This window comes from Papilio polytes, unplaced genomic scaffold, assembly GCF_000836215.1.
Source record: "Papilio polytes unplaced genomic scaffold, Ppol_1.0 DF824270.1, whole genome shotgun sequence".
Classification (NCBI taxonomy): Eukaryota; Metazoa; Arthropoda; class Insecta; order Lepidoptera; family Papilionidae; genus Papilio; species Papilio polytes.
Genome location: NW_013524934.1, coordinates 1,066,340 through 1,091,261, shown reverse-complemented (window position 1 = coordinate 1,091,261; position 24,922 = coordinate 1,066,340). Strand labels below are relative to the sequence as shown.

Genomic DNA, 24,922 nt, shown 5'->3' with positions numbered 1-24,922 from the left:
AATTATTTAAATTCTTTCCAATATGTCGTGTAATTATTTTTTGTTCGTTTTGTATATACACTTTTAACAGCGACACCTCGTGTTAGTTGTAAGAAACGTTTACTCGTTGAAAATGTGTTTTAATGTTTGTCAATAGATGGCGGTTTCTAAGAAAACAACGACGTGTCTCATTAGCGTTTACTTCTAGTTATTTTATAGCGATTTGTACAAAATGCCATATTATTCTTTATAATAAAATTATGAATTATTTATTCGTAAGCGTATCCGACACAATTTTTATCCTAGTTTCAAATACTTTGTAAATATAGGCGTAAAATACCAATTAATTTGAAATAAACTTTATTCTCTATACATATTAAACAATATAAAATAATGCCTTATAATAATAAATTCGTTGCATTCAGTTGATCTTTTTCTGGCAGTTGCAATTGTACAATACCGTTTAGTCTACGGTTTGCCTTTCCCTTTTTTATTGTCAGTAGTTATCACTTCATCAATCGGTGAAACATCATTGCGATTCGTGAGCTTGTCTTTATCTTTTCGTGCTAAAATTGCTCCTATTATTATAAGGATTATCTGTAAAAAGAATATTAATATTTTATATGGCAGAGCCTAGTTTAATACTTAACAATACTTTTGCTATTTTTAAATTAAAGGCATTTTAGTTTTTTTTATGAGACGTTTATGTTCACATAAAATTTTGTTTTTAGATTATTAAAAATACGACTGAAATATTATTTATGTAAACAACAAAAAGTGGTTGATTAATTACGTTCAAATTATTAAGGATTTAAAAACGAGTTATATTACGAGACTGTAAATCGTCGCTAGATGTCGCTATTAGGGATAAAAATTCATATCTTTATATCCATAATTAAAAAACATTTAAATCTTACCTCTAGCAAAATCTCGAACATAGATACAATAAATAAAGTTTTCAGTGTTTCTTTAAAGACATTTATGATGAGGTTTCTACATCCGATATCGTAGTATTCCTTCTTGGCTTTGCATGATTCTCTCTCTCTTTCCTGTACGAGTTCTGACCTATCTGGGTCGTAGGAGGGACAACAAGAGATGGGGACATTCGCTGCAAAGTAAGCCGGGAAGTTGGGCGCCCGGTAATCTTCCGCAGAGTACACGCCGCAACAACTGAGCTGAAAAGTGACAACAAGCGTGAACAACAACGAAGAATGGTGTGATAACATACGTACTAGTAAGACTGTTGCTATATTTAATTTATTTTAGAGTAAAAATAAAATGAATTCCTAAGACATGATGTTTTGTTTTTAGAAGTTAGAAGTTAAGAGAAATAAAACGTTTTGAACGTTTTCTGTTATACCATGTTATACCATGACCTTAGAAAAGAATGGTGCGAGAGAGAGCAGACTCTTTTACAAGTTAACAAGCCGAAAACCGTTAGCTTTTATCCTTTACCAAAGTAATTTAAAGTAACCTCACATCATGCTGTGTCCGGGCCCAAATTTTCACGTGTCTAGGGTTGTCATCCCGCGCCAGTTTGAAGGAATCGGAGAGGAAGCGGCCCAGTTTCACCTCGTCGTCTGGCTTTACGTCCAAAGATACGCTCAGTATCACCGCTTGGATTACCGCTACAACCACCAGCACCGAGATTGCCTAGCAACAAGAATACTTTGTTAATTTCATATTTTTTTTTATTGTTTGTAAAGCGCCTGTCAGAAAATGATAAGCAATCATGATGAAAAAAGTCAACAATGGTTTTGTAGGTAATCGTAAATGTTTGGAATTAAATATTTTGACCTATTTAACTTTAGTATATAGAAGGAATGTAATTTCTATTTGCTTCCAATACTTTTTAAAGTGAAATGGAATTTCTAAAATATCTGTTCGACAAAAATCATAGCCACTTTTGGGCGTTTTTGTTACATTTTTCTTAAATCTAACCATACCTTTACACGGGGGCAATGATTTACTCGTAACAATTACGTGGTACGAGGTCGCGTTATCACGCGACCTCGTACCACGTAATTTGCCACTTTGTTTCGTGCTTTTACTAGTATACCATTTCACCGAACCCTAAGGTAACCAACTATAAAATGCCATTGTAGGACATTCACAGATAAAGTCACGTAACAATGTGAAATATGACTACTAAAAAGGATCGAATTAAAGATCATACTTGTAAGGAGTTAAGATCAAGAAACTTATATTTATTTTTAATTTTCGTAGAGTAAACTTCTGATATCAATAAATAAAAACTAAAGATTCTAAATTTCTTCATAATTATCTTCCCTTGGAACTTGATTTCAAGCGATATTAAAAATTAATATATCCTAACAATTTATTTTAACATGGTATCCCTATTAAAGCTGAATATTAATTCAGTTTCCCCCAAGGTCAAGGTGTTAACCACCCTAATTTACTTGGAAAAGCAATCACGGTGTTAATAACTTAAATTCGTATATAATCTTCATTTCACATTTAGTAACGAAACGTGGATTTTATATATTGATTCTTTTGAATGATTTCTAGGAATTAACTTTTTTAAATTTATTTATCTAACACTGCACAAATAATGCAACCGAAACTTTAATTAGGTAATTACTAGGTTTACGCAAGGGCGGCCTTATCGCTAAGAGCGATCTCTTCCAGCCAACCCTCTGGGACAGGAGAAGCAAGACAAACACACAAGAGTATAACATAAATGTAACATACACATAAATTGTGTACTAAAGTTACTTCTAGAAACTGCGACAATTCTTTCTTCAATTTTTATGTTTGTATTTTTAGACATATGTTTAAATCCCTTTGATAATACTGCAATAAGCGTTACCTAGTTATTTATTGTAATAGTGAAATAAAATTTATAAAAATATTGTGATGTAAAACCACACATAAAGTAAATCGGCACTCTACCGCCATTTTATTCTTCTTGACGTTTAAAAATGGCATTATTGTGGTTAGTTCAACTATAAATATAACTACTACATATTGTATAAAATTATTATGGGACTGATACTGGCACGTTCTTGGGAACCATAGTCCATATAAAAAAAAGAAGAAAAAACTACCACCATAGCCAAAGAATAACTATGAGTCTTTGTGATCAAAACATTGAGGTAGATTGAAGGTATGCTTGGATCAGTTACAATTGCTATCAGATATTTAAACGGCTGCGCAGATCAATTTTAGATATACCGGACCTTAAAAGGATGCTGGGAAAAAGGACTCCATGGATGATTTTTAGATCGTTAATATTTGAAAAGGCTTGTAACTGTCAACATTTTCCTGTCATCATTCAATCCATGATATACTCGTATAGATCACAAACGTTAGGTAGTTACCGATTGTACAGGTCTCCTATGCTTCCTGACCGCACCTATGGAGCCGTAGATGACAAAGGAGATGGTGATCGCGGCGGTAACAAGCATCACCACGATGGCCACCAGCCGCCCTGATAAGTCGTCGCTGTAGATCTTAATGGCCAGCGCTGACGTCACCGATACCACAATCACAGCTATTGATTGTAGCTGAAAGAAAAAGAACATAAAGGGTTAGAACTAGTGGAAAATGGGTTTAAGTTTATCGCAAATAAATAACTTTACTTTTTAGTTTTGACGCGGCAATATACAATACGAATTGTGGATCTCGAAAGATTTTACACTTAATTTGAATTCATATGTTCCTATAAGTTACTAAAATATTATTTTAGTCTGGTTGAACATATTTTAAATAGTTTGAAACTAGGTAGTGGAGGTTTAAGTTAGATTTACATACCACAGTAAGGAACCCAACAGCTAGGAACAATATCCTGAAGCAAATAGCGCAGCAAGCGCTTTTCTGCAGCCTCCGGAACTGCGGGGCGTACAGCTTTCCTAGCCCTTCGCCGTGGCTGCCGAGCCCGCCGTGACCGCTGCGCTGCGCCGCCGCATCACTCATCGCTTCTGGCTCTTTCGCTGTGAAAGAAAAACATGATAAGACATGAAGATTAGCTAGAATCGGCTTCTCGAAAAATTCTAGTCCAAGACTTTTGAAGCCCTACGACAACTACTAAAAGACGGACAATGGTAGATAGATGAATAATAGATAAGTTTAGTATTAAAATTTATTTAGATAACATAACTATGTAGTAGTGCAAAATAATTAAACAGTCTTAATGTTAGTTGTTACAGAGCTAAAAAAAGTTATAGGATGGGAACATAAACAAGAAAGTGTTAAATATGAATGTACGGATGCATTGTGCAAAAGTTGACGGCTGATAGAGATGTAGGGAAGAGCAGCACATACTGTGCTGATCCGTTGGGATTGGGACACGGGCAAGTTGATTATGAAGAAGACAGAGCTAGAAAACTAAGGTAACCTCTGGCCAAGGATGTGATAATTTAGACTTTGCTTGTTTATTTTTTTTGCAAAATACTTGCAAATAGGATTTGGTTTTAAGTGCATTATGTTGTTATTCCAAAATATATTACGTCCGAAGGGTACTGATGTTGTTGGCGTTGTTACGTTATATAAATGTTTGTATAAATTAATTACAATAAATAAATAAAGTAAAGTTACCTTGAGCCTTGCCTGACTTTCCCATGTCTTCCCGAAGCGCGGCGTGTACTGTGAGCGCAGCATTCGACCCACCTGCGTATATAAGCGTATTGTAACAGAACAATGCAGCCACGAGCTGTAACGGACGAACGCACCAACGGACGGATGCATCGCTTCAGAACTATAATGCGGTATAAAGTTATTCATTGTTACTCTCGATACAGATTGAAATGGGAAGCGATCGATTTAATATATGTCTGTCTTCACTAGTCCTAGGAATAGATGGATTGCGTGACTTAGATCGTTCTGAAAGATGAAAACACGGAGTACTAAATTCAAAGTAGGACAAGCTAAGGACGCAAGGGAAGAACCTTACATTTCCCGAAGAAAAACAAAACTATTCATTTATTTTTTTAACATAGTATTTCAAGTAGTTAGATAAGCTATTTCGTTTATTAAAAACTAGCTTTCGCCCGCGAATCCATCCGCGTGGAATTAAAAAAAACAAAACTGAGTACCCTATGTGTTCTTCTAGACTATCCTCTACTTCTATGACAAATTTCATCGAAATCCGTTCAGCCGTTTACAAACTCTAACAAGCATCCATCCCTCCATCCATCTAAACATTCGCATTTATAATATTAGTATGAAGTATGATATTAGGAAAACAATCGAAGTTTTAAAACTGTAGTTTCTTCCTCATCCATCCCAAAATGCGAATTTAAAATTAAATATGTTTTTAAATATTGTCATGAAAATTATCATACTAAGAGTAAGATTAACAGCAAATGTTTATGTAACAAATTCTTTATCCGTGATATGATAAACGAAATTTTCAATTCGTGCGGAAATACTTAAGATGTCTGTACAAAGGGTCAGTTCAATATTCGCCGAGTTTGAAAACCTTTTTATAACGGCAAGCTAATAAAATTAACACCAATACAAATAAAATTTAATTTCCTAGATTACATTTACGTTCAATTAATATTATGAAAATAAAAATATTTCAGCTGCATAAAAATATTATAACTATATTTATTCTCATTATAAAAAATAAATGTTGCCTACAACTAATCTATAGTAATATAATAAAGCGTAAACAGACACTTCTTTGTTGCCTAAGATGTCAGCAATTACAGCATATTTTTATATAATTCTATTTTTAATAAAAAGCCCTACACTTACGTCACGCTTTAGGCTACATATTCTCACGCCGTTAAACTTAGGTGTAAATATCTTGGATAAAAACCCTAATGTGGGAAAGAGACCATAAGTTATTGCTAACATCAAGAAAGAAAGATTGCTAAGGTTTGTCATGCCATGTAATTTTGACATTTGCAATTGATAATTTGACAAACGTAAACAGTAATATAAAATTTTCATAATTTCATGCGGATGAAGCACTGCAACAGCTAGTGCGGAATAAAAAAAACTATTAAAAATTAATTTAAAACACCATGTTTTACATCTGTACCATATTTCATCAAGATCCGATGAACCGTTCCGGAGATATCTCCTTGCAAACATCCATCCATCTATCCATCTAAACTTTCGCATTAGTAAGATTAGACACTTCTATATTATAGCGTTCAGTGGAATTCATTCTTATATTCAGTAATGCAGAACAATCGCTGCTTTGTAAAATATTTTTGAACGTGTGATAAACCACCCTCCGTTTCATTTGGTTGCAATCAATGCTGTATGCATCACAGATCAAGCCAAGCAAAACCATGAAGTGACGCAAATAAGGATATAAAAATCACTTCGCGAAATCACAAAGTAATGAACTAGCAACTTCAACAGTGGTAGTGCCCGCTTAACAGTGGTAGTGCCCGCTTTAACATCTTCGCACGAATGGGCCGGCTCGCCCGGTGTAATACCACGACCACACAGAAAACAGGCGTGAAGTGGAAGCAATTCCGCGTTTCGTCTGATGAGTGTGGTGCCGGAGGCCTAACTTTAGTCCCTTTTCCTTTCCACCCTTTTCTTAAGGGGAAAGGATGGGAGGGAAAAGTGGATTTGACGGTGGAGGAGACGCATAGGAAGGGAAATGTCCTCTTTATGTGCGTCTCCTCCTCCGTCAATTAGGGTAGGCAACGCATCTGCAATTGCGGATGTTTATGGGCAGCGGTCGCTTTCCATTTCGGTGGATTTAGGTGGCCGCTTGCTCGTTTGTCACCTCGTATTATAAAAAAAAAAAAAGCCCTTTACAGAGAGACTGAAAACTCACGAGAGTTACCAACCAATTATTAAGGCAAGATCCAGAAGGAAAGAGGAAGTTTTGGAGTTTGTAAGGGAGTAGCAGCCCCCTGTCTCCCCCTGTCGACGACCAGGGTAACTATTATTATAAATAAATAAATATTTTATTTTAATGGTGATAATATCCTAAAGAGGGAAATTCCATTGCAATATAAAAGTTGTAAAAGAATAATGTTGTGAAGGATAACATTTTACAATTTCATAAAATGTCTTAATTCTGAATCATACTTATTTAAATAAACCTAATAACATGTTGATAACGGAGAGATGAATATAACAGTGAGTTTACACTGCCTAAACCCGAACGACATTTTTGTCTCACTTAAATGGGAATAAAAAAAGATATATTAATGTACGAATTGCGTCAGTGGAAACAGACGGTAAAATTATCACAGAGTTAACTGATTGACTTATCTTTAAAATGGGATTTAATTATAAAAATTAGCTATACATTTTTTCACAGGTGTTCTGTCTGTAGAAACCTACTGTTATAAGACAGTGAACATCTGTCAATCCCGGATTTCCTTGTTACACTATTTTAATTATTCATATAAAAACCATTTCTATGACAAAGTTATTATGCATTGCTACGCTTTTGTTTAAATACAAGTCTTAAAATATGCAGTTATAGTCACTTTACGACAATTTTGAATGGTTTTGTAATACACACACCTAAGTATTTCTCTATTACAGTAAGACAGTAAGTAAGTACAGTGTTCTACAATAGTTGAGTTAGTATTACTGCTGACAGAGATGTACGACACAGTACTACATATTTGTTGAAGAATCAACGAAGGGACGTCAAGTAAAGAGTAGCAATAAATATATTATTTTCCCTTCCTAGTGTTCCCTAGCATCGCCAAGTCCACTTTTCCTTCCCATTATTTAAAACTAGCTTTTATTTGCGACTTCGTCAGCGTGTACTTAAAAAAAACATAAGTAAGTAGCCTATGCGTTCTTCTACACTATCCTTTAGTACCAAATTTCATCGAAATCCTTTCGGCCGTTTAGTCTACAAACTCTAACAAACATCCATCCATCTAAATGTTTGCATTTATAAAATTAGTATGATAGGGCAAGGGGAAGCATTTAAATCAGTACCAGCTCGTGACTCCGTCAGCGTGTAATTAAAAAAAAAATTAAGTAGTCTATGCGTTCCTCTACACTATCCACTACATCTGTACCAAATTGCATCGAAATCCATTAAGCCGTTTACAAATTAAGTCGCTACAAACAATAACAAACATCCATCCATCTAAAAAATAAGAAACTCACCCGAAGAACAAACCAACACAGCTTTCTGTACACCACTGACAATGTAAAATTTAAAATAAAGATATACTATTGACATAATTTAAACAGAAACCCAGAAATAGACTTCATAACAGAATCGCGAGCGCACTGTTCACTGGTACAAGATAATATTTTTTATCGTGAAGTGAAGGAGGTTTATTAAATAAATGTTAGAACAATAAACATACGTCGCCTCAATAAAGCAGTTAGCACATCAGACGTATCGACGTGCGTAAATATAGCAGTGCTAAATGTTTATATGAGATTGTAGCGATTTGATGCCACACCTCTTAAAATGAATCCATTATAAATATATTTTTATTATGAAAACCTTACAGATGTATTCTGTACCAACCCAAACTGTAAGTTGATGCAATGTTGTCTTTAAGTGGTCTTTTATCGTCGTAATTCAATACTAGGCAGTTACCTAATATGATTAACTAGCCGTTCCCGTGCGGCTTCATCCGCATGGAATTATGAAAATTTTATTTTATCGTTTACATTTGTCAAATTATCAATAGCAAACGTCAAAATGACATCACATGACAAACCTTAGCAATTTTTCTTTCTTAATGTTGGCAGCAACTTATGCTCTCTTTCCCACATTAGGGTTTCTATTCAAAATATTTACACCCTAAGTTGAATGGCATGAAAATATATAGCTTAAAGCTTGAAGTAAGTGTAGGGCTTTTTATTAAAAGAAAGATTAATTCAAAAATATGCTGTAATAGCTGAGATCTTAAGAAACAAGAATTTAAAACGCTTTATTATAATAGTATAGATTAAGAGAAGTCATTTTTGTCTTCGAATTGACATTTTGGCACCGAAAATAGCTAGGCTATTGGCGCCTCTAAGGAACATTATGCACTAATCGAAGGTTGCCGCTTAATAAGGTACTAAATAATTAAGGGAAGATTACCGTGTATTATTAAAAGGAACTTGAAAAGTGCCAGTTTTTAGGTCTGTAACAGTTACTTTTTATTTTAGTTACACACAGTCGATGTAACAACTTCAATAAAAAATACATTTACCTTCATATAAAGGCTTTTATCAGCTTAGCGGTACGGTTAGATTGTGTAGCTATTGCCCGAAATAGGTGAAACTTAGGTTTAGATAAAATCAAAATTTAAGACTTTAGCGTTTATTGCGGTGCTTGATCGAGAAAGTGGTGGTTACGAGTACTGTCAGCAAGACAAGTAAAGTGTTACATTTATTTCAATAAATTAAAAGAAAATATTTCTAATAATTCACTAGTCTATAAATAATGAACTTGTATACGGATTTTCTCAAGTCACTTTATGTTTGCAAAGTATTAGTTAAGTAACTAGTATGTAAGTATACATATTTTGATGCTATAATAAATTTAAAACAAATAAATAAACTTTAAACAATAATTTAAGCTTACTTTTCCATGTTGAAATTCATAAATTATAGGAAGTCAAGAATGTTAAAACATATAGGTATATAATAATGTTAAAATCACTTTTGTTACCGACTGTCCGGTCGTAGTTCACAACTATAAAGGCAAGTTGGTGCTACCATCAGGTTTCCATGGCAACCATGACCACAACACCACGCACAATGGTCGACACCCCATTGCCGACAGCTCAAGGACAAGATACGAATTTGCAAGAACTAATGTTTTTCGATTGAATTTCATACAAAAGGGTTGAAGATATCGTTATTGAGTACTCATATTGTTACAGACTGAACTACTTACTATAGCTAGAAAATTGGTAACATTGAAAGTATACTTGATAAAATGAAATGTCACTGCATTGTGAAATAGTTTCAATCCTACTTATATCCGCAGTGCTACTCACACAAAATCTAATGTTAAAATTTCAAGTCCCATTCTTTCATTTATATCTTAACCAGGTGTTGCTCACGACTTCACCCGCGTGAAATTCAATAATTTAGCCTATGTTACTCACGGATAAATTACCTTTCTAACGGTGAAAGAATTTTTATAATCGGCCCAGTAGTTTTTGAGTTATTTCAATACATACAAAAATACAAATCTTTTCTCTTTATAATATTAGTATAGAGTATAGATAAGAATAAAATGTACTGAAAACCATTAAATCAGTCTTAATCTGCCTTTTGGCCGCAACCGTTAATTATTAAACGAATATTGTTAAAGACTAGATTAGGCCACCTACTCCGTCAACTTGGAAGTAAAAAAACTAAAGTCAATAGTCTATGTGTCCTTCCAGACTATCCTCTACATCTATACCAAACATCCAAATCTGTTGAGCCGTTTAGGTTACAAACTCTAACAAACATCCCTTCACATCCGTACATCTAAACTTTCGCATTTATTATATTGATTATAAATTATGATTTATTCCAAAATGATTACGATAAAGTGTCGTGATTCTATCAAGGTCAAATTACGTAGTGGCAATGATCTTCAAAACATAATTACATTCGTGTCAGGTTCAAAGCCATTAAGCTATAATAATAAAAAAAAAAAAAACCTAACGCCTACCTGATAAGAGTGTCATATGCCAAAGCGTTTACTCCTTAATTTATGAGCTTTTTTGTTTTATGAAAATAATTACTTTAACAAGATCTTTGATTTCGATTAGGGTCCCTTATTCTTTGTTAAAAAACCATAATTTAATATTATTTTACTGCTATTTGATTTTACACACTTAGTTTTTTTTCTTTCAGGACACAAATAAAAAGGAAACTGGTAGTTTTCTACCTTAAAATAAAATATTTATAGGTTAAGTTTTTCCATCTCCATAGTTATCTGTTGCAAATATTTTAATTATAAAAACACTATAGGGAACCATTTTTTTTTTAATTCATAACTATAAAGTCAACGAACCTAAAAGTAGCTAAGAAATGAAACCCTAGGAGAGGTATTGACCCTAGAGGTCAGGGTACCTTTTAGTGGATGTAATCGGTTGCCGTGGCAACGGTTTTCTTTTATTAGCTCATATGGTTAAAGATAAAATCAGCTACATATTTATTGAAACTTCAGAATATGTTATCATGATTATTCTGATATAATAAAGAGTATTTAATCTCTTCGCTTCTAATAACTGTAACAATAAAATATTATTTGAAAAGAATTTCAACTTGAAATCAGAAAATTTTCTAATTCGCGGAAGGTACTAACTAAATAGGAATGGATGCCCTTTAATTTAGCAAAGCGCCAAAGATTCATTTCAAAGTACAATAATGACATAAAACAATTACTTCTCGATATAACCTATCTATCGATAATTACATGCAAACCTAGGTAAGATCCAAATATTACGTTTTAAAAGCTGTCGCGCACAGGGCTTGTCAAACTGTGCAATATGTCTTATGTTAGTGTTAAAAATTCATTACGAAACATAATAGCTAAATTTTTAATGATGTATGAAAGACGATTCCAAAATCTTGTAATAAAAATCAAAGATTAAACGCTATCATATTGCTAATTGTGTTTTTTACCTAACACGTGTAAAGTTAAGCCTATATTTAAAAAATGAAAATCCAACACTTTGAGAAACGCTGACCTAGTGCGTGACTTCAGCCCTTCAGCGAGTCCACGCCACCGAATGGAGTACTAAAACCCTGCGACTTTGGCGTCAGTGACATTCGTCTAAGAACACAAGCCGGCGCCACACGAGTGCGCGCTGCCACAACGCCCGGACGTATTAAAAAATTTCTGACAGTTCTTTTTAATCTGTGGACGCTTTGTTTAATCTGTGGCTAACGTGTTGCCCGGCTGTCAAAAATGGAGGGCTGCGGGATGAACTGCATCAAATATCTTCTCGTTGTTTTCAACGGATTGTTTTTAGTAAGTTATTTTTAAAATAATTATTTATATATTATATATTGATTTTGGTGTAGTTATTAATTATTTTGTTAATTTCAATTTCACTATTGAAATTTTATTTTAAAATTTGTAAAACAATATTAAATACGACTCAAATTTATAAGTACCTACTTCAATCGTTATTTTTTTCTTTTTAATTTTCTTATTATGGAAATTAAAACGTTCTGATTTTAATTTATCGAATATACCATGATAAGCTGACATCCTGTCACATTTTATCTTAACTTTAGTAAAAATTACATTACTTTCTGTCCTTTTTAATTGAAAATGATTCTGTAACATCCTTGTTAAATAGTTAACGCAAATATTGTTATAATTGTTCAATTTGTTTATTAATGGGGAGAATTAGCGACAGGAAATGGCGGCTCGTGTGTTAACACAAAACCCGTTTAATTAAACTTTTCTTGCAATGCAACATCCGTGCAGCTTGTATTATAATAGACTAGCTGTTCCCGTGCGGCTTCATCCGCATGAAATTATGAAAATATTATATTGTTTACGTTTGTCAAACTATCAATAGCAAATATCAAAATGACATGACAAACCTTGGCAATCTCGCCTTTCTTGATGTTGGCAGCAACTTATGGCCTCTTTCCTACATTAGGGTTTTATCTAAAATATTTACCCCCTAAGTTTAATAGTGTGAAAATATATAGCCTAAAGCGCGACGTAAGTAAAAAAAGGATTATTCAAAAATATACTGTAATTGCTGACATCTTAGGCAACAAAGAAGTGTATGTTTACGCTTTATTATAATAGATATATAAAAGAATACAAACATACACCTATTAAAGAGATTTTTTAAATATTGTGAATAAAGTCACCTTGTCTATACTTACATATATAACCGCAACTCGGAGATTTTTGTAATTTTGTGTTGCAATTAAAATTTTCAATACATTATCATATTGTAATGCTATTTTAAGATAGTAAGAAAAACTTACCGATAACCGTCCAATTTTCAAACTCGTTATATGTTACTCTAACCATATTTTAAAAGAGACTACACTGTGACGAATAATATAATTTATGACAATAAAAAGTATGTCACGTTACTTATATGTCAGTATAGTGTACATCTTCACAAGACAACTGGTTTTACCTTTATTATTCAACTGTAACAGGAAAACCCTTGTAAAATGTACGGGAAGTATATTTGACAATACAATAAGTACTTAAATGTTTACGTGACCAATATTTTGTATGTCATCAATGTCGTCTTCTAACTCCATTTTTTTCCTATACGCAATACACCAATTTGATACATTTTACTTTATGAATGACTAGCTGATGCTTGCGACTTCATTCGCGTACTTCAAGATTTTCAATGGTGAAAGATTTTTTAGAATCTGTCTTATTGTTTTTGAGTTATTTCATTACATATAAAAATCCAAACAACCAAATCTTTCCTCTTTATATTAGTACTAGCTTTCGCCCGCGACTCCATCCGCGTGGAATTAAAAAAAAAAAACAATATTGAGTAGTCTATGTGTTATTCCAGACCATCCTCTACATCTATACCAAATTTCATCAAAATCCGTTCAGCCGTTTAGGCTACAAACTCTAACATCCATCCATCCATCCATTCGTCTAAACTTTCGCATTTTTTTTAGTATTATAGATATAAACAAATGAACGGCGCTACGCGATTTGTCGGACAAATGTATGTGCGACATCTATGATTTCAATATTGGTTTCTTAGTATGATTTTAAATGTAGTTAGCACATAAGATATAGGTTTGTAAGCGTTTCTAAGGAGCTGAAGCAGTTCTTAAAAAAACCCTACTTACCCCATTGGGTCCCATGCGTTAATCCATTTATTTTAAAAGACATCGACATGTCAGCGTCCAACCACAGTCTGCTTTTGTAAATATTTAAATAGGATTACGGATACATATATTTACAACTGAATTTCAACGCATGATATCCCCCTTTACGTAATTTATTATCACGTCTGGTGATACTTTGAAATTAGCTAACGGAAAATGACAAATATATAAATATTACATCGTTTATTAGTGTTTATAGTATACATGTTAATATTTATGTGAAAGGAAAACGCGTAAATTCAACACTAAATTTTTTTCAGTATTTTTTAGTCCTTAATTTTGACTTGTTTATAAAACTGGATGATGTAACTTATAGCAATTCATTCAATCTATCGTATAGTTATTCGTTTACGTTTCCACCTCCCTGCTAAAAGGCTTAGAGTCTAAGCTAAGTCTAGCAGTGGTAGTGCCCGCTTTAACACCTTAGCACGAATAGGCCGGCACGCCCGGTGTAATACCACGACCACACAGAAAACAGGCGTCAAATGGAAGCAATTCCGTGTTTCGTCTGATGAGTGTGGTGCCGGAGGCCTAATTTTAGTCCCTTTCTCTTTAACACCCTTTTCTCACAAAAAGAGGATGGGAAGAGAAAGTGGATTTGACGGTGGAGGATATGCATAGGAAGGGGAAATATCCTTTTTATGTGCGTCTCCTCCTCCGTCGGATAAGGGTAGGCAACGCATCTGCAATTGCGGATGTCTATGGGCAGCGGTCGCTTCGCCATTTTGCCGGATTCAGGTGGCCGCTTGCTCGTTTGCCACCTTATGTTATAAAAAAAAACCCCAAGTTTCCTAAAAGGCCGCCAACGCATCTGTAGTTCCTCTGGTGTTGTGTCCATGGGCGTCGTTGACCACCTCTGTGTCCCCGCCGCTTTTTTACCCCTTTCCCTTAAAAATGGAGTGGTAAAAAACATCACGCTTGATGTATAGCAAGATATTAACGTTTTAAAATTGATAAAAGAGGTTTTTTAGGCACCGTGACTCAGAATGTAAGTTGACTCATAAACCTATGAGGTTTTGCGCGTGAGGTTTATGAGTATTGATAATTATGTCGTAGTCTGTTATATTATTAGTATTAGTAAACTAATTTCTAGTAAGATTTAATCTCATATCCAAGGGAAACAAATAAAAATGAGTAAAAATTGGTTTATAATGCGCCTAAAATATTGAAGCCTCGCGAGTAGCAAGTAACGAAATCATTAATTTTGAAATAGTGAAACCTGCTTTGTCTTGTTGGTATATGTTTATGTATTCTATACTATATAATCTAAAATTTTAAACCTTCCTGCATAGCAATAGCCGTCAAATTCAAATTAAAACATCGTTTCATTAGACAGCTTAATACAAGGCCCAATTATAGTCCCTTTCCTGTTCTACCCAATTCTTTTAAGGAAAGGATTGGATGGGAAAATGAATTTGACGGTGGAGGAGTCGCAAAGGAAGGGGAAATATCCTCTGCAATTGCGGATGTTTAAGGGCAGCGGATCTCTTCGCCTTTTTAGCGGATTTAGGTAGCCGCGTGCTTGTTTGCCACCTTATTACATAAAAATAAAAAAAAATCCTCATGTAAATTCTCTGCCATATTGTACATAAGAATACAGCATTGTATGTTTACTTATACACGCTAATGAACTAGAATTTAGCAAAACATTAATACGTGACGTTATCAAAAGAAGTAATTTGTGGCCGACACTTTGATGTATAATTTAAACTCGGATTGCGCCAGTGAGTCACGCAAACAACAAATCACTTTGATGTATTCAGGAATTAATTAAAAGGAAAGAATAGTGTTAATTTAACAACTACACTTATTGTCTCCTGAGATCCACGGAACAAACGGGGGTTCATCGCAAAAAATATGGGAAGGGTTCACAAAAAGATGCTGTTACAGGGTTCATCGAAATCAGAGTAATTATGAAATGGGTCTAAATAATTTCGAAGTTTTTGAATAATAAAGAAAAGATAGAAACGAAAGAAAAATGCAAACCAGAGTTTCACGTTAGATTTGGTTTCGTTTTAAGCGACATTTCCCTAATGGTTTGGGGTTCAGATTACCGATCTTGCAGTCGACGGTTCGAATCCGGCCATTCGACTATTGTCGTGAACCATATCCTAGCACAAGCCTAGAGCTTAGTTGGAATGGTTAAAGGAAATATTAGTAAATTAACAAAAATCTACTAACATTCTTATTATTAAAAAAAATCAACCAAATCTGTACCAATACAAGATCATATTAAAATTGGGTTCGCTTCAGACTGTCACGACACGAATATGTGTGACAGTTGTGAAAACGTATTCGTAATGTCATCGATAAAATTTGTATGACATTTATTAGTTTACGCCGGTAAAGGTGCTGTATGAAATAAATACAAATTTTATCAATGTAGTTAAGAAAATGTTCACAAAAATATTCGTAATAAGCCCTCAATCCAGTCAGATTGTATCTGTCAAGGCTGAACAAGACTATTGCTTTGTCCTTGTTGATTCATCTGCTCTAATCAACGGACCACATGTTACTAATGCCTTTTAAGCATCATTTACCTAAAACAGAGCTTGTGATAGATATATCCCTGTGTGGTAATTGGATCATTCTTTGAATTAAACGAACATACTAAACAAAAAAACATAAAACGATAATGGCATTTTTCATTTCGCATTTAAAAACCCATATGACAATAAAACTGCGTAAAATTAATAACAAACATTTACTATTAACTTTATTTCTGTCTCTACTTTAGTAACTGTTAATTTATTCATCAAGGACGTATCTGTTTGTTTTACAAATAGAAAAGGGACTTCTTTGTTATATAATCTCTCACGTGTGCTATTAGTTGAAAATCGAATCAGGGCTCTGCATATTCGAATAAACCATACGGACCTATATGTTACATACTTCATTCGAAGCTTCCTGTTGAATTCTTTTCTTGACTACAAAGTAAATTCTGAACATTATTGGAGTAGTGTCTTGATGAAGTTTGAATACATTTTTTTCTATAAATCCAACGTTCTTTGGTGAAGCAAAATTGTGCTGTCTTCGTGTGTATTGAAATTCAACAATAACTTCGCACACATCCACCAATCCGTATTGGGCTAACATGTTTAGTTACCTAAGGCCTAGTTACCTTATTTTAGCGTAGGTTATTTAATACTAGCTTTCACCCAAGCCTCCGTCCGCGTGGAATTAAAAAACAAAACAAAAGCGAGTAACTTATGTGTTCTTACAGACTATCCTCTACATCTATGCCAAATTTCATCGGAATCCGTTCAGTCGTTTAGGCTACAAACTCTAACAAACATCCATACATCTAAACTTTTGCATTTATAAATTTAGTAAGAAATAAGATATAAGGTGACAACGACGAACAGTTAAACCATATCTAATCGTAGTTATAAATATTTAAGTTGATTTATTTCCAATATTTTTGAATAAATAATGACATGAAAACATTAATGTCTTAGCTTCCGTGTTCTAACTGGGTCATCGATCTATTTTTCGATATAAAGATGAACTTTTATAGATTACCCTGTCGGCAATTACACCCTAGCCGCCATTGTCTATTGATTGCTACCTCATGATAACACTCGCTATAAAACCATCAATCAATTGTTGAAAATTAGAGTCCTTTCAATGTATCAGAGACTCTGTATGTAAACAGTCACTGAAATAAGCTTTAAATGTTAACTATATGAGATAATTGTTAACTCTCCTATTGAAAATACTGTAATTTTGATATCATCTCAGTCAAAAATGAGCATATAAAACAATGTTACGCTTTTTCATATCGAAGATATTGTTAGGTTAGTCTCTTTCCAGATTTAATTTTATTTGCAGAAGTACGCTTTGAACTGTAGCATTAACCACTTTAATATTTATGTCTTGAGTACTTTTAGGCACCCACTTCTAGACTAAAATTCGTACAATCGATTTTGCTACTAACCCACCTCACTACCTGACCCCGGACTAGTTACAAAACTATAACGCGCCCTGTGCTTTACAAAAATCACTATTCATTTGTTATTAATATTTACATTTCGTAAAAGAACTTTCTTTGACAGTCGATTTTTTACTTCAAGTTGATTGCTTCTGTGTATATGCAATCTTGAAAACATCATATGCGTTTATGCAAATAGTTATTTATTAAGTAGACAATTTATAAATACCATATAAAAGAGCATTTTCCCCTTTTTCACGTGGAAAATTTTTGGCATTGTTCAAAATTGAGATGGCGTAGTGAAAAATAATTAAAGCTTTAACTCAACGTTTAATATCATTAGATTAATTGTAAAATTGTCGTGTGACCTACGAAATACTAAAGGTGACTCTAGCGACCTCTATAAAGTTTATAAACGAACTACAATTTTCTTATAAGAAACATGGGCACGTTATCGGGCTTTCATATCGAGGGTAGTTGTGAATTTATAGTACTGCATTACCTGTTTCAGCATAGGCAATTTGATGTTGAAAGCTAACCTAGCTTTTATGTTTTTAATTTAATTAAATTCCCCGGTGACTTTTAATTATGGAAATAATTGACCTAGAGACACGCACGTCGTCGAAACCAATCTATGTTTCAATGTTTTCTACTACATTATAATAAAGCAATAAAGTACTATTTTTATACTAACTTTCGCCCGCTATTCCGTCCACGTGGAATTAAATAAAACAAAAATAAGAAGCCTATGTGTTCTTCCAGACTATCCTCTACATCTATGACAAATTTCATCGAGAGCCGTTTAGCCGTTTAGGCTAGAAACTCTAACATCCATCCATCCATCTAAATTTTCGCAATTTTAATATTAGTAAGATTTTCGTCCGTCTAATGAAAGTTAAAAGAATTATTCAGATTTCAAAACCTACAAAAAGTTTTTCCGATACCGGGAATCGAACCCGAGCCTCCTGGGTGAGAGCCAGGTATCCTAGCCACTAGACCATATCGGATGATGAGTTTTAGCTCAAATTGTGTATATAACTGTTGTAGAAAATCTTTGGCTGCAAAGAGTAACAATATTTTTTGATTCTAACAAATTCATTGCCATTGTGTCTTGTATAAAATCGTGTTGAAACTCGGCTTTATTAATGTCTATTTGCTACTGACTCAATGACGGATCAATAGGGAGAGTGATGTCATTATGACGTCATCTGTCATCAAGTCAAGGTAAATTGTGCGCATTGTCACGGCTGCTCACTCGCTGTAATTGGACTAAGTCATTGTGTAGTTTTGTATGCACCTGTGGAATATGCACTCGTTTGATCAATGAGGTTAAACGTTGCGCCCTATTCACTAGTTTTTTTATGCGAGCCCGAAAATGACGTCACCAATTATCTTAATGGTGTTAAATTGCTAAATACAACTTTAAAATACTTAGAAGGAATTAAATAAGTGTCTATTCTTCAATTCAAGTCTGCAGGAGATTATTAAAACTCAAAGTCGATTACTTTTACCGCCATTGGTTTAAAATTTAATATGGATTTAATGTTTTGTATCAAGAACAGTCGTCAAAGGCCTTTAAATACTTACAAATATAAATTTGATATTATACTGCTTACTAGCTGTTCGCGTGCGACTTCATTCGCATGTTATTATAAAAATTGTTGTATTCATTACATTTGTCAAATTCAATTGCAAATATCAACTTATGCTATCTTTCCCAGATTAGAATATTAATCCAAAATGTTTACCCCCTAAGTTTAATGGCGTGAAAATATATAGCCTAAAGCGTGACGTAAGTGTTGGACTTTTTATTATAAAAATAGTTATTCGAAAATATGATGCGATTGCTGAGATCTTAGTCAACAAAGAAGTGTGTGTTTACGATTTATTATATTAGTATAGATTTTACGAATTTAAGCTAATTTTTATTCATCTTACTAATATAAATACGAAAGATTGGATGGATGTGTGTTAGAGTTTGTAGTCTAAGGTGTTAAACGGATGTGGATGATATTTGGCATAGATGCAGAACAGTCTGGAGGAACACATTTATTACTTGAGATATTTTAATTACGCTCCGACAGAGTCACTGGCGAAAGCTAGTAGTCATGGTGTCTGTACAATGGACGTATAAATATAATGATCCTGATATATTTGGTCTCAGTACGGCTGACCCTGTACAACCACCATTTAAGTACGTACCGGTATACGATGTATTGACCAAGATACGTGTTCAATATCGCGTCTGCACTTGACCTATTTTTTGCACGGCATTAAATAATACGAATAAACTTTACTCAAAATAAAATATAAATAAAAAACAAGAAACTTGTGTCATTATTTATTGAAAAATAAACTCGAAACTCGAATAATTAATATTGGTCACTTCACTGTTTAGGTATATTTACAGAAAACTAGATTTCGCGAGCTGTTCCGTCCGTGTGTTATTAAAACAAAGAGTAAGTAACTTACGTGTTCTTCCAGAATACCATCTATGTACATCTCTACCGAATTTCCGTTGCGCCGTTTAGGTTACAACTCTTAAACTTCCTCAAAAAATAAATAGTGCCAAATCCTAAAGTAGGTTTTTGATTAAGAAAATCTTCATGTTTATTAATAAAACATTTAGCTATAGTTAAATAAATTTATTTCATCATTACACATCTACACAAAACAGCCGGACTTCCATCAACTAGTCCACTTTACGGCCCATGGCGTGACGTCACTCGTCTCTGTTATGGTAATCCGACCTATTTTTTCACGCGATGTCAAAGATTATGTACATATAACAAAGCAGACTGGACATTAGGAAGAATACAAATATAATAAAGAAATTAAAATATCTTATGTACATTACTTTAGCAGAAAGAAAATTTAGCGGTAACTCTCTTAGTAACTTAAAACAGTTTATAATAATTTTAATACGTAATTACTTGTAACATAACCTCAAAACAAGTCAATAAATCTAAAGTCTTCAAGCGTCAATAGCCTAATAGTTTGGGGTACGGACTACCGATCTTGCGGTCGAGGGTTCGAATCCCGCTAATCGACTATTGTCGTGAACCATATCGTAGCAACAAGCCTAGAGCTTAGTTGGAATGGTTAAAGGAAGTATTATTAAATTAACAAAAATCTACTAATATTTAAAAAAAAGTAGTTAACTAATAAAATGTGTAAGACTATAACAAATTTCTTGTTATATAAATAAAATTGATGATGTTTTAGCTGTATATTTTAAAACGCATTAAAACATGCAAATGTAAAAGAAATCACACGTGAATCATTTACGAAATATCCGTTTGATTAGCCATGTGTACCGATTGTGTATACTCAAATAACCGCTCACTGTTTTTAAAAAGACTGTGCCCATTCTATTTCTAATTGCAAATTAACACTTATTGCCTAAGCAATAAAGCTTACAATCTACAATAGAGTAACTAAATACGCGTGGGTGTAATATGAAAGACTTATTAACAATGAGATGAAATTAATTCACACAGTTCAAGGTTATTTTTTATACAAGATGATTGAGGAATTGAATTTAGATATTGCTTAGCGAAATCGATACGTCAATAATAAATAATTTAATGAACACTGTTTTTTAAGTTCACAAACATATCTTATGATATCTAATGCATAAGTATCAGAAACTACGTGGGACAACAGTCATTTACTGAATTAATTATCTACAAAAGATTAACTGGATAATATGTCAGTTTGACTAACTACTACATAGTCTCCAGATAGACTTATTTCCATGGAAAGAATTATGAAGCATAGTATGCACTCCAAGTGTTGAGATTGAATGTGGATGGCTACAAAGGAAGAGGAAGACCGAAGAAAGTGTGGATGGATTGTGTGAAAGAAGATATGCTTAAGAAAGGAGTGGATTCAGATATGACGGCTGATAGAGATGTATGGAAGAGCAGCACATACTGTGCCGACCCTCCATAAGGGATAAGGGCAAGTGGATGATGAGTATGCACTCCAAACTAGTCAAATTCAGGAAATATAGGGAGTCAGTTTTTTTAATGTTATACGGTGGGAAACGATCAAGCGGTATAGACATCCGCAATTGCAGATGCGTTGCCTACTCTTAATTAGGATGAGGAGCACATAAAGAGGATATTTCTCCTTCCCATCCTTTCCTCTTAAGAAAAGGGTGGATAGGATAAGGCCCTAAAATTGGCCTAAAGTGCATATTTTTTTGTACATTACTTATACCACTCTCCTTTCTATCCTCAGATCTTCGGTATCGTGATAATAGCAACAGCATGCGTGGACCTGGGCATGCTGCAGGGCTTCGCTGGCATGGAGACGACGGGCCACGAGACCGACGCTGTCCTCATCGCCATCGGAGTTCTCATTATTATCGTCGCTGCATTTGGTTGCTTCGGAGCTTGGAAGGAAAGCCCTAAACTGCTCTACATAGTATGTATTACTACAAGTCTTTTATGATTTTTTTTGCAAATAGGAAACTATACAAACATCAGCTTACAAGGACGCTGCTATTAATTTGCGCTCTAGCGAGTTCGTCTTATGTAGTCTTCGAATTAAGGCTTTATAGTAGGAGTAATTTAAATAATCTACAATGCATAATAATTGACTGTTGAATTAGAGAGAAAAACGCACGTGTAATGATTTCTTTCATTTAACAACTTCAAGTGGGCACCGTCTATTTCTATCATTATGAGTTCATGTTTATTTCTGTATTTATGAAGCGGGTCACCGGGGACTAGACACGGTTGCGTTAGATATTTCTATTGTATTATTTCTAATACCGACAATTTGACAGATATTATTTGAAATTACTCAGAAAAAATCAATTCTATTTGATTGCGGAGCTGTTTTCTACACTTTAATAGAAAAACCTATAAGTAAACTGTTCAATATAGATACAACGTACGATTTTTGACAATTAGAAAATACTAACGAACGTCCAAGGAAAGCTTTTAAAAATAACAACATCGATACCTTTTCGGTATCGTGACATTTACCGATCCATCATCCCTGACCCACATTATTGAATGGGAACGCCACAATAACGACGATGTCGTCGAACTCAATGTTAAGATTACGTCAGCGTCCTATATAGAATGTATTCCATGATCATAAGGCACATAAAACTCTAGATAATCAACTTACAAAACTGTTTGTGGTACTTTCCACCATAAGAATTAAAACAAGACCTTTGCTCATTGTCACGGGCGAAATGTCAAATTTTCTTATGATATATGAAGGATCCTTACGGAAACTAAGGTTTCTCAAGAATTTTGCTATTAGTTCGCAGGGTTCCTTATAATCATCATCCTGCTGGAGCTGTCTGTGGGCATCGCGGCGGCGGCGCTGCGGCCGCAGATCGAAGGCACCATGAAGACGCAACTTCGGGCTTCTTTCATTAAGAACAAGTCTACTCGAGAGGAGGACTCCGTCTACAGGGAGTTCTGGGACCGTGTGCAGAGCAGCGTTAGTATACTTATATGTTTATGGAACAGATTATCTAAACTTAATATTATAAAGAGGAAAAATTTGTATTTTTGGATTTTCGTGTGTATTGAAATAACTTAAAAACTACTGGGACTGTTTCAAAATTTGCCAAATTCTCAATTTGAAATGCCAAAATTCAATTGCACAAGTGACAACGAAGACCTTTGACGTTGGATAACAATTACCGTTACCATGGCAACCTTGCTTGTGTGATTGACAGCTTCTAGCTTTTGTCTATTTCCCTCTTAACGCCTTTTCCCTAAATGTTAGCATGACAATATAAAACCTAAAGCGTGTCGTAAGTGTGATTACTGACATCTTACGTAACTAAGTAGTGTGTTACGCTTTATTATATTAGTACAGATATGGATTGAAAGTTAAGATTAAGTATTACTAACTATAACCAAACACTAAATTGCAGCTGGAATGTTGCGGTGTGACGGGGCCTGAGAACTACGGTGCGTCCGAGCCCCGCTTGAAGCCATCGTTCAGCTGCTGTCCGCCGGACAACTCGGACGAAGTGGACGAGATCAAGCGCTCTGATTGCCTCTCTATGGAGAAGTACTACAAAGAGGGATGCGAGGACAAAGTACTGAGCACCGTGCACAGCGCTGGACTGTCGGTTATCGTCTGCGGCATATTATTCTGCTTCTTAGAGGTTAGTTGTTTTTATATGAATTACTATAAAAATTTAGATTTTTGTGTTTATTGAAATAACTCAAAAACTACTGGGCCAATTTTAAAAATTCTTTCACCGTTAGAAAGGTGCTTTATCTGTGAGTAACATAGGCTAATTATATTTAACACAGGCGAAGGCGCGAGCAAGAGCTAGTACTATTATGAAGAGGAAAACTTTATTGTAGTTGTAAGAACTCAAAAACTACTGGGCCGATTTCAAAACTTCTTTCACCATTAAAAAGATACGTTGTCAGTAAACATAGGCTCTGTTTTATATTATTTTTTAATTGACGCACACGGCGTCGCGGGCGTAAGCTAGTAATAAGCACATGGACAAAAATTAAAATTAACTAAGTAAATATTATTGTTTCAATAAATTGTCCTGGTTTTTCAGATCGCAGGTATAGTATTGGCTCTGTGGCTCGCACACTCTATTAAGACGGAGGGCAAAGGTCGCGAGACTGCCTGAAGCAGTAACTTAGCTATTCATGACAAGCATTTAAAGCACTATAGATATAAGTGATACTAAAAAAGCTGGTGTTTAAGCTTTATTTATTGTAATTTAAGTTTTGCATTTCTAACATTTTTTTAATGATTACAATCTGATTGTATTTTTAGAAAATTATTCAATGATATTATTTTTTAACACATACGTTTAGTTTAAATTAATGTTTTTTTTTTCGTTTTTTTTTAACTTTTTTTTATTAAAAATTAATTAATAAATACATGCCGTAAATATGCAATTTAATGCACAATTAGATTGTTGTGAAGTTAAAAAAATCGTAATTTAGTCTTTAAACTAGATAAGTTATAATTTTGAAAATTATTTATTAATAAAAACTGAAAATTTACTTTTACTATAATTAAATAGAATAAGAAAATCTCTCTATTTCTTAGTTATTTATTTTGTTAACGCAATACTGGATTCATAAGGTGCTTTTTATTTGAATTTAGGTTAGATTTTAATAATAAAAGTTTGTTATTAATAATTATTATATATAAATTTATTTTAGAAAACGCTAGGACCTAGATATATGTCGAGGCTACATGCTGTTTTAATATAAAAAAATAATAATTAGTTTATTAACTTAT

At 33.8% G+C, this 24,922-nt stretch overlaps 2 protein-coding genes and 1 non-coding gene across 4 annotated transcripts; 1 reads left to right on the top strand and 2 right to left on the bottom strand.

The window, feature by feature from the left end:
* Positions 1-322: 322 nt before the first annotated feature.
* On the bottom strand, positions 323-12,971 carry LOC106104144. Of its 2 annotated transcripts, none has more exons than XM_013284107.1 (7): positions 12,850-12,971; positions 4,537-4,608; positions 3,754-3,932; positions 3,321-3,506; positions 1,459-1,632; positions 897-1,154; positions 323-576 (listed from the first exon to the last, which is right to left on the bottom strand). In XM_013284107.1, the coding sequence occupies exons 1-7, from the start codon at positions 12,893-12,895 to the stop codon at positions 448-450; spliced, it is 1,044 nt and encodes a 347-aa protein (XP_013139561.1). In that variant the 5' UTR covers positions 12,896-12,971; the 3' UTR covers positions 323-447. The 2 variants fall into 2 exon arrangements, with proteins under 2 accessions (XP_013139561.1, XP_013139554.1); XM_013284100.1 differs by lacking the exon at positions 12,850-12,971 and adding an exon at positions 8,050-8,175.
* LOC106104161 (23 kDa integral membrane protein-like) lies at positions 11,682-24,399 on the top strand. The gene is made up of 5 exons (XM_013284116.1): positions 11,682-11,866; positions 21,911-22,096; positions 22,949-23,131; positions 23,574-23,810; positions 24,225-24,399. The coding sequence occupies exons 1-5, from the start codon at positions 11,804-11,806 to the stop codon at positions 24,297-24,299; spliced, it is 744 nt and encodes a 247-aa protein (XP_013139570.1). The 5' UTR covers positions 11,682-11,803; the 3' UTR covers positions 24,300-24,399.
* Trnae-cuc lies at positions 18,601-18,672 on the bottom strand. Its single transcript has one exon. It is a non-coding gene; the product is annotated as a tRNA-Glu (tRNA).
* Positions 24,400-24,922: the final 523 nt, after the last annotated feature.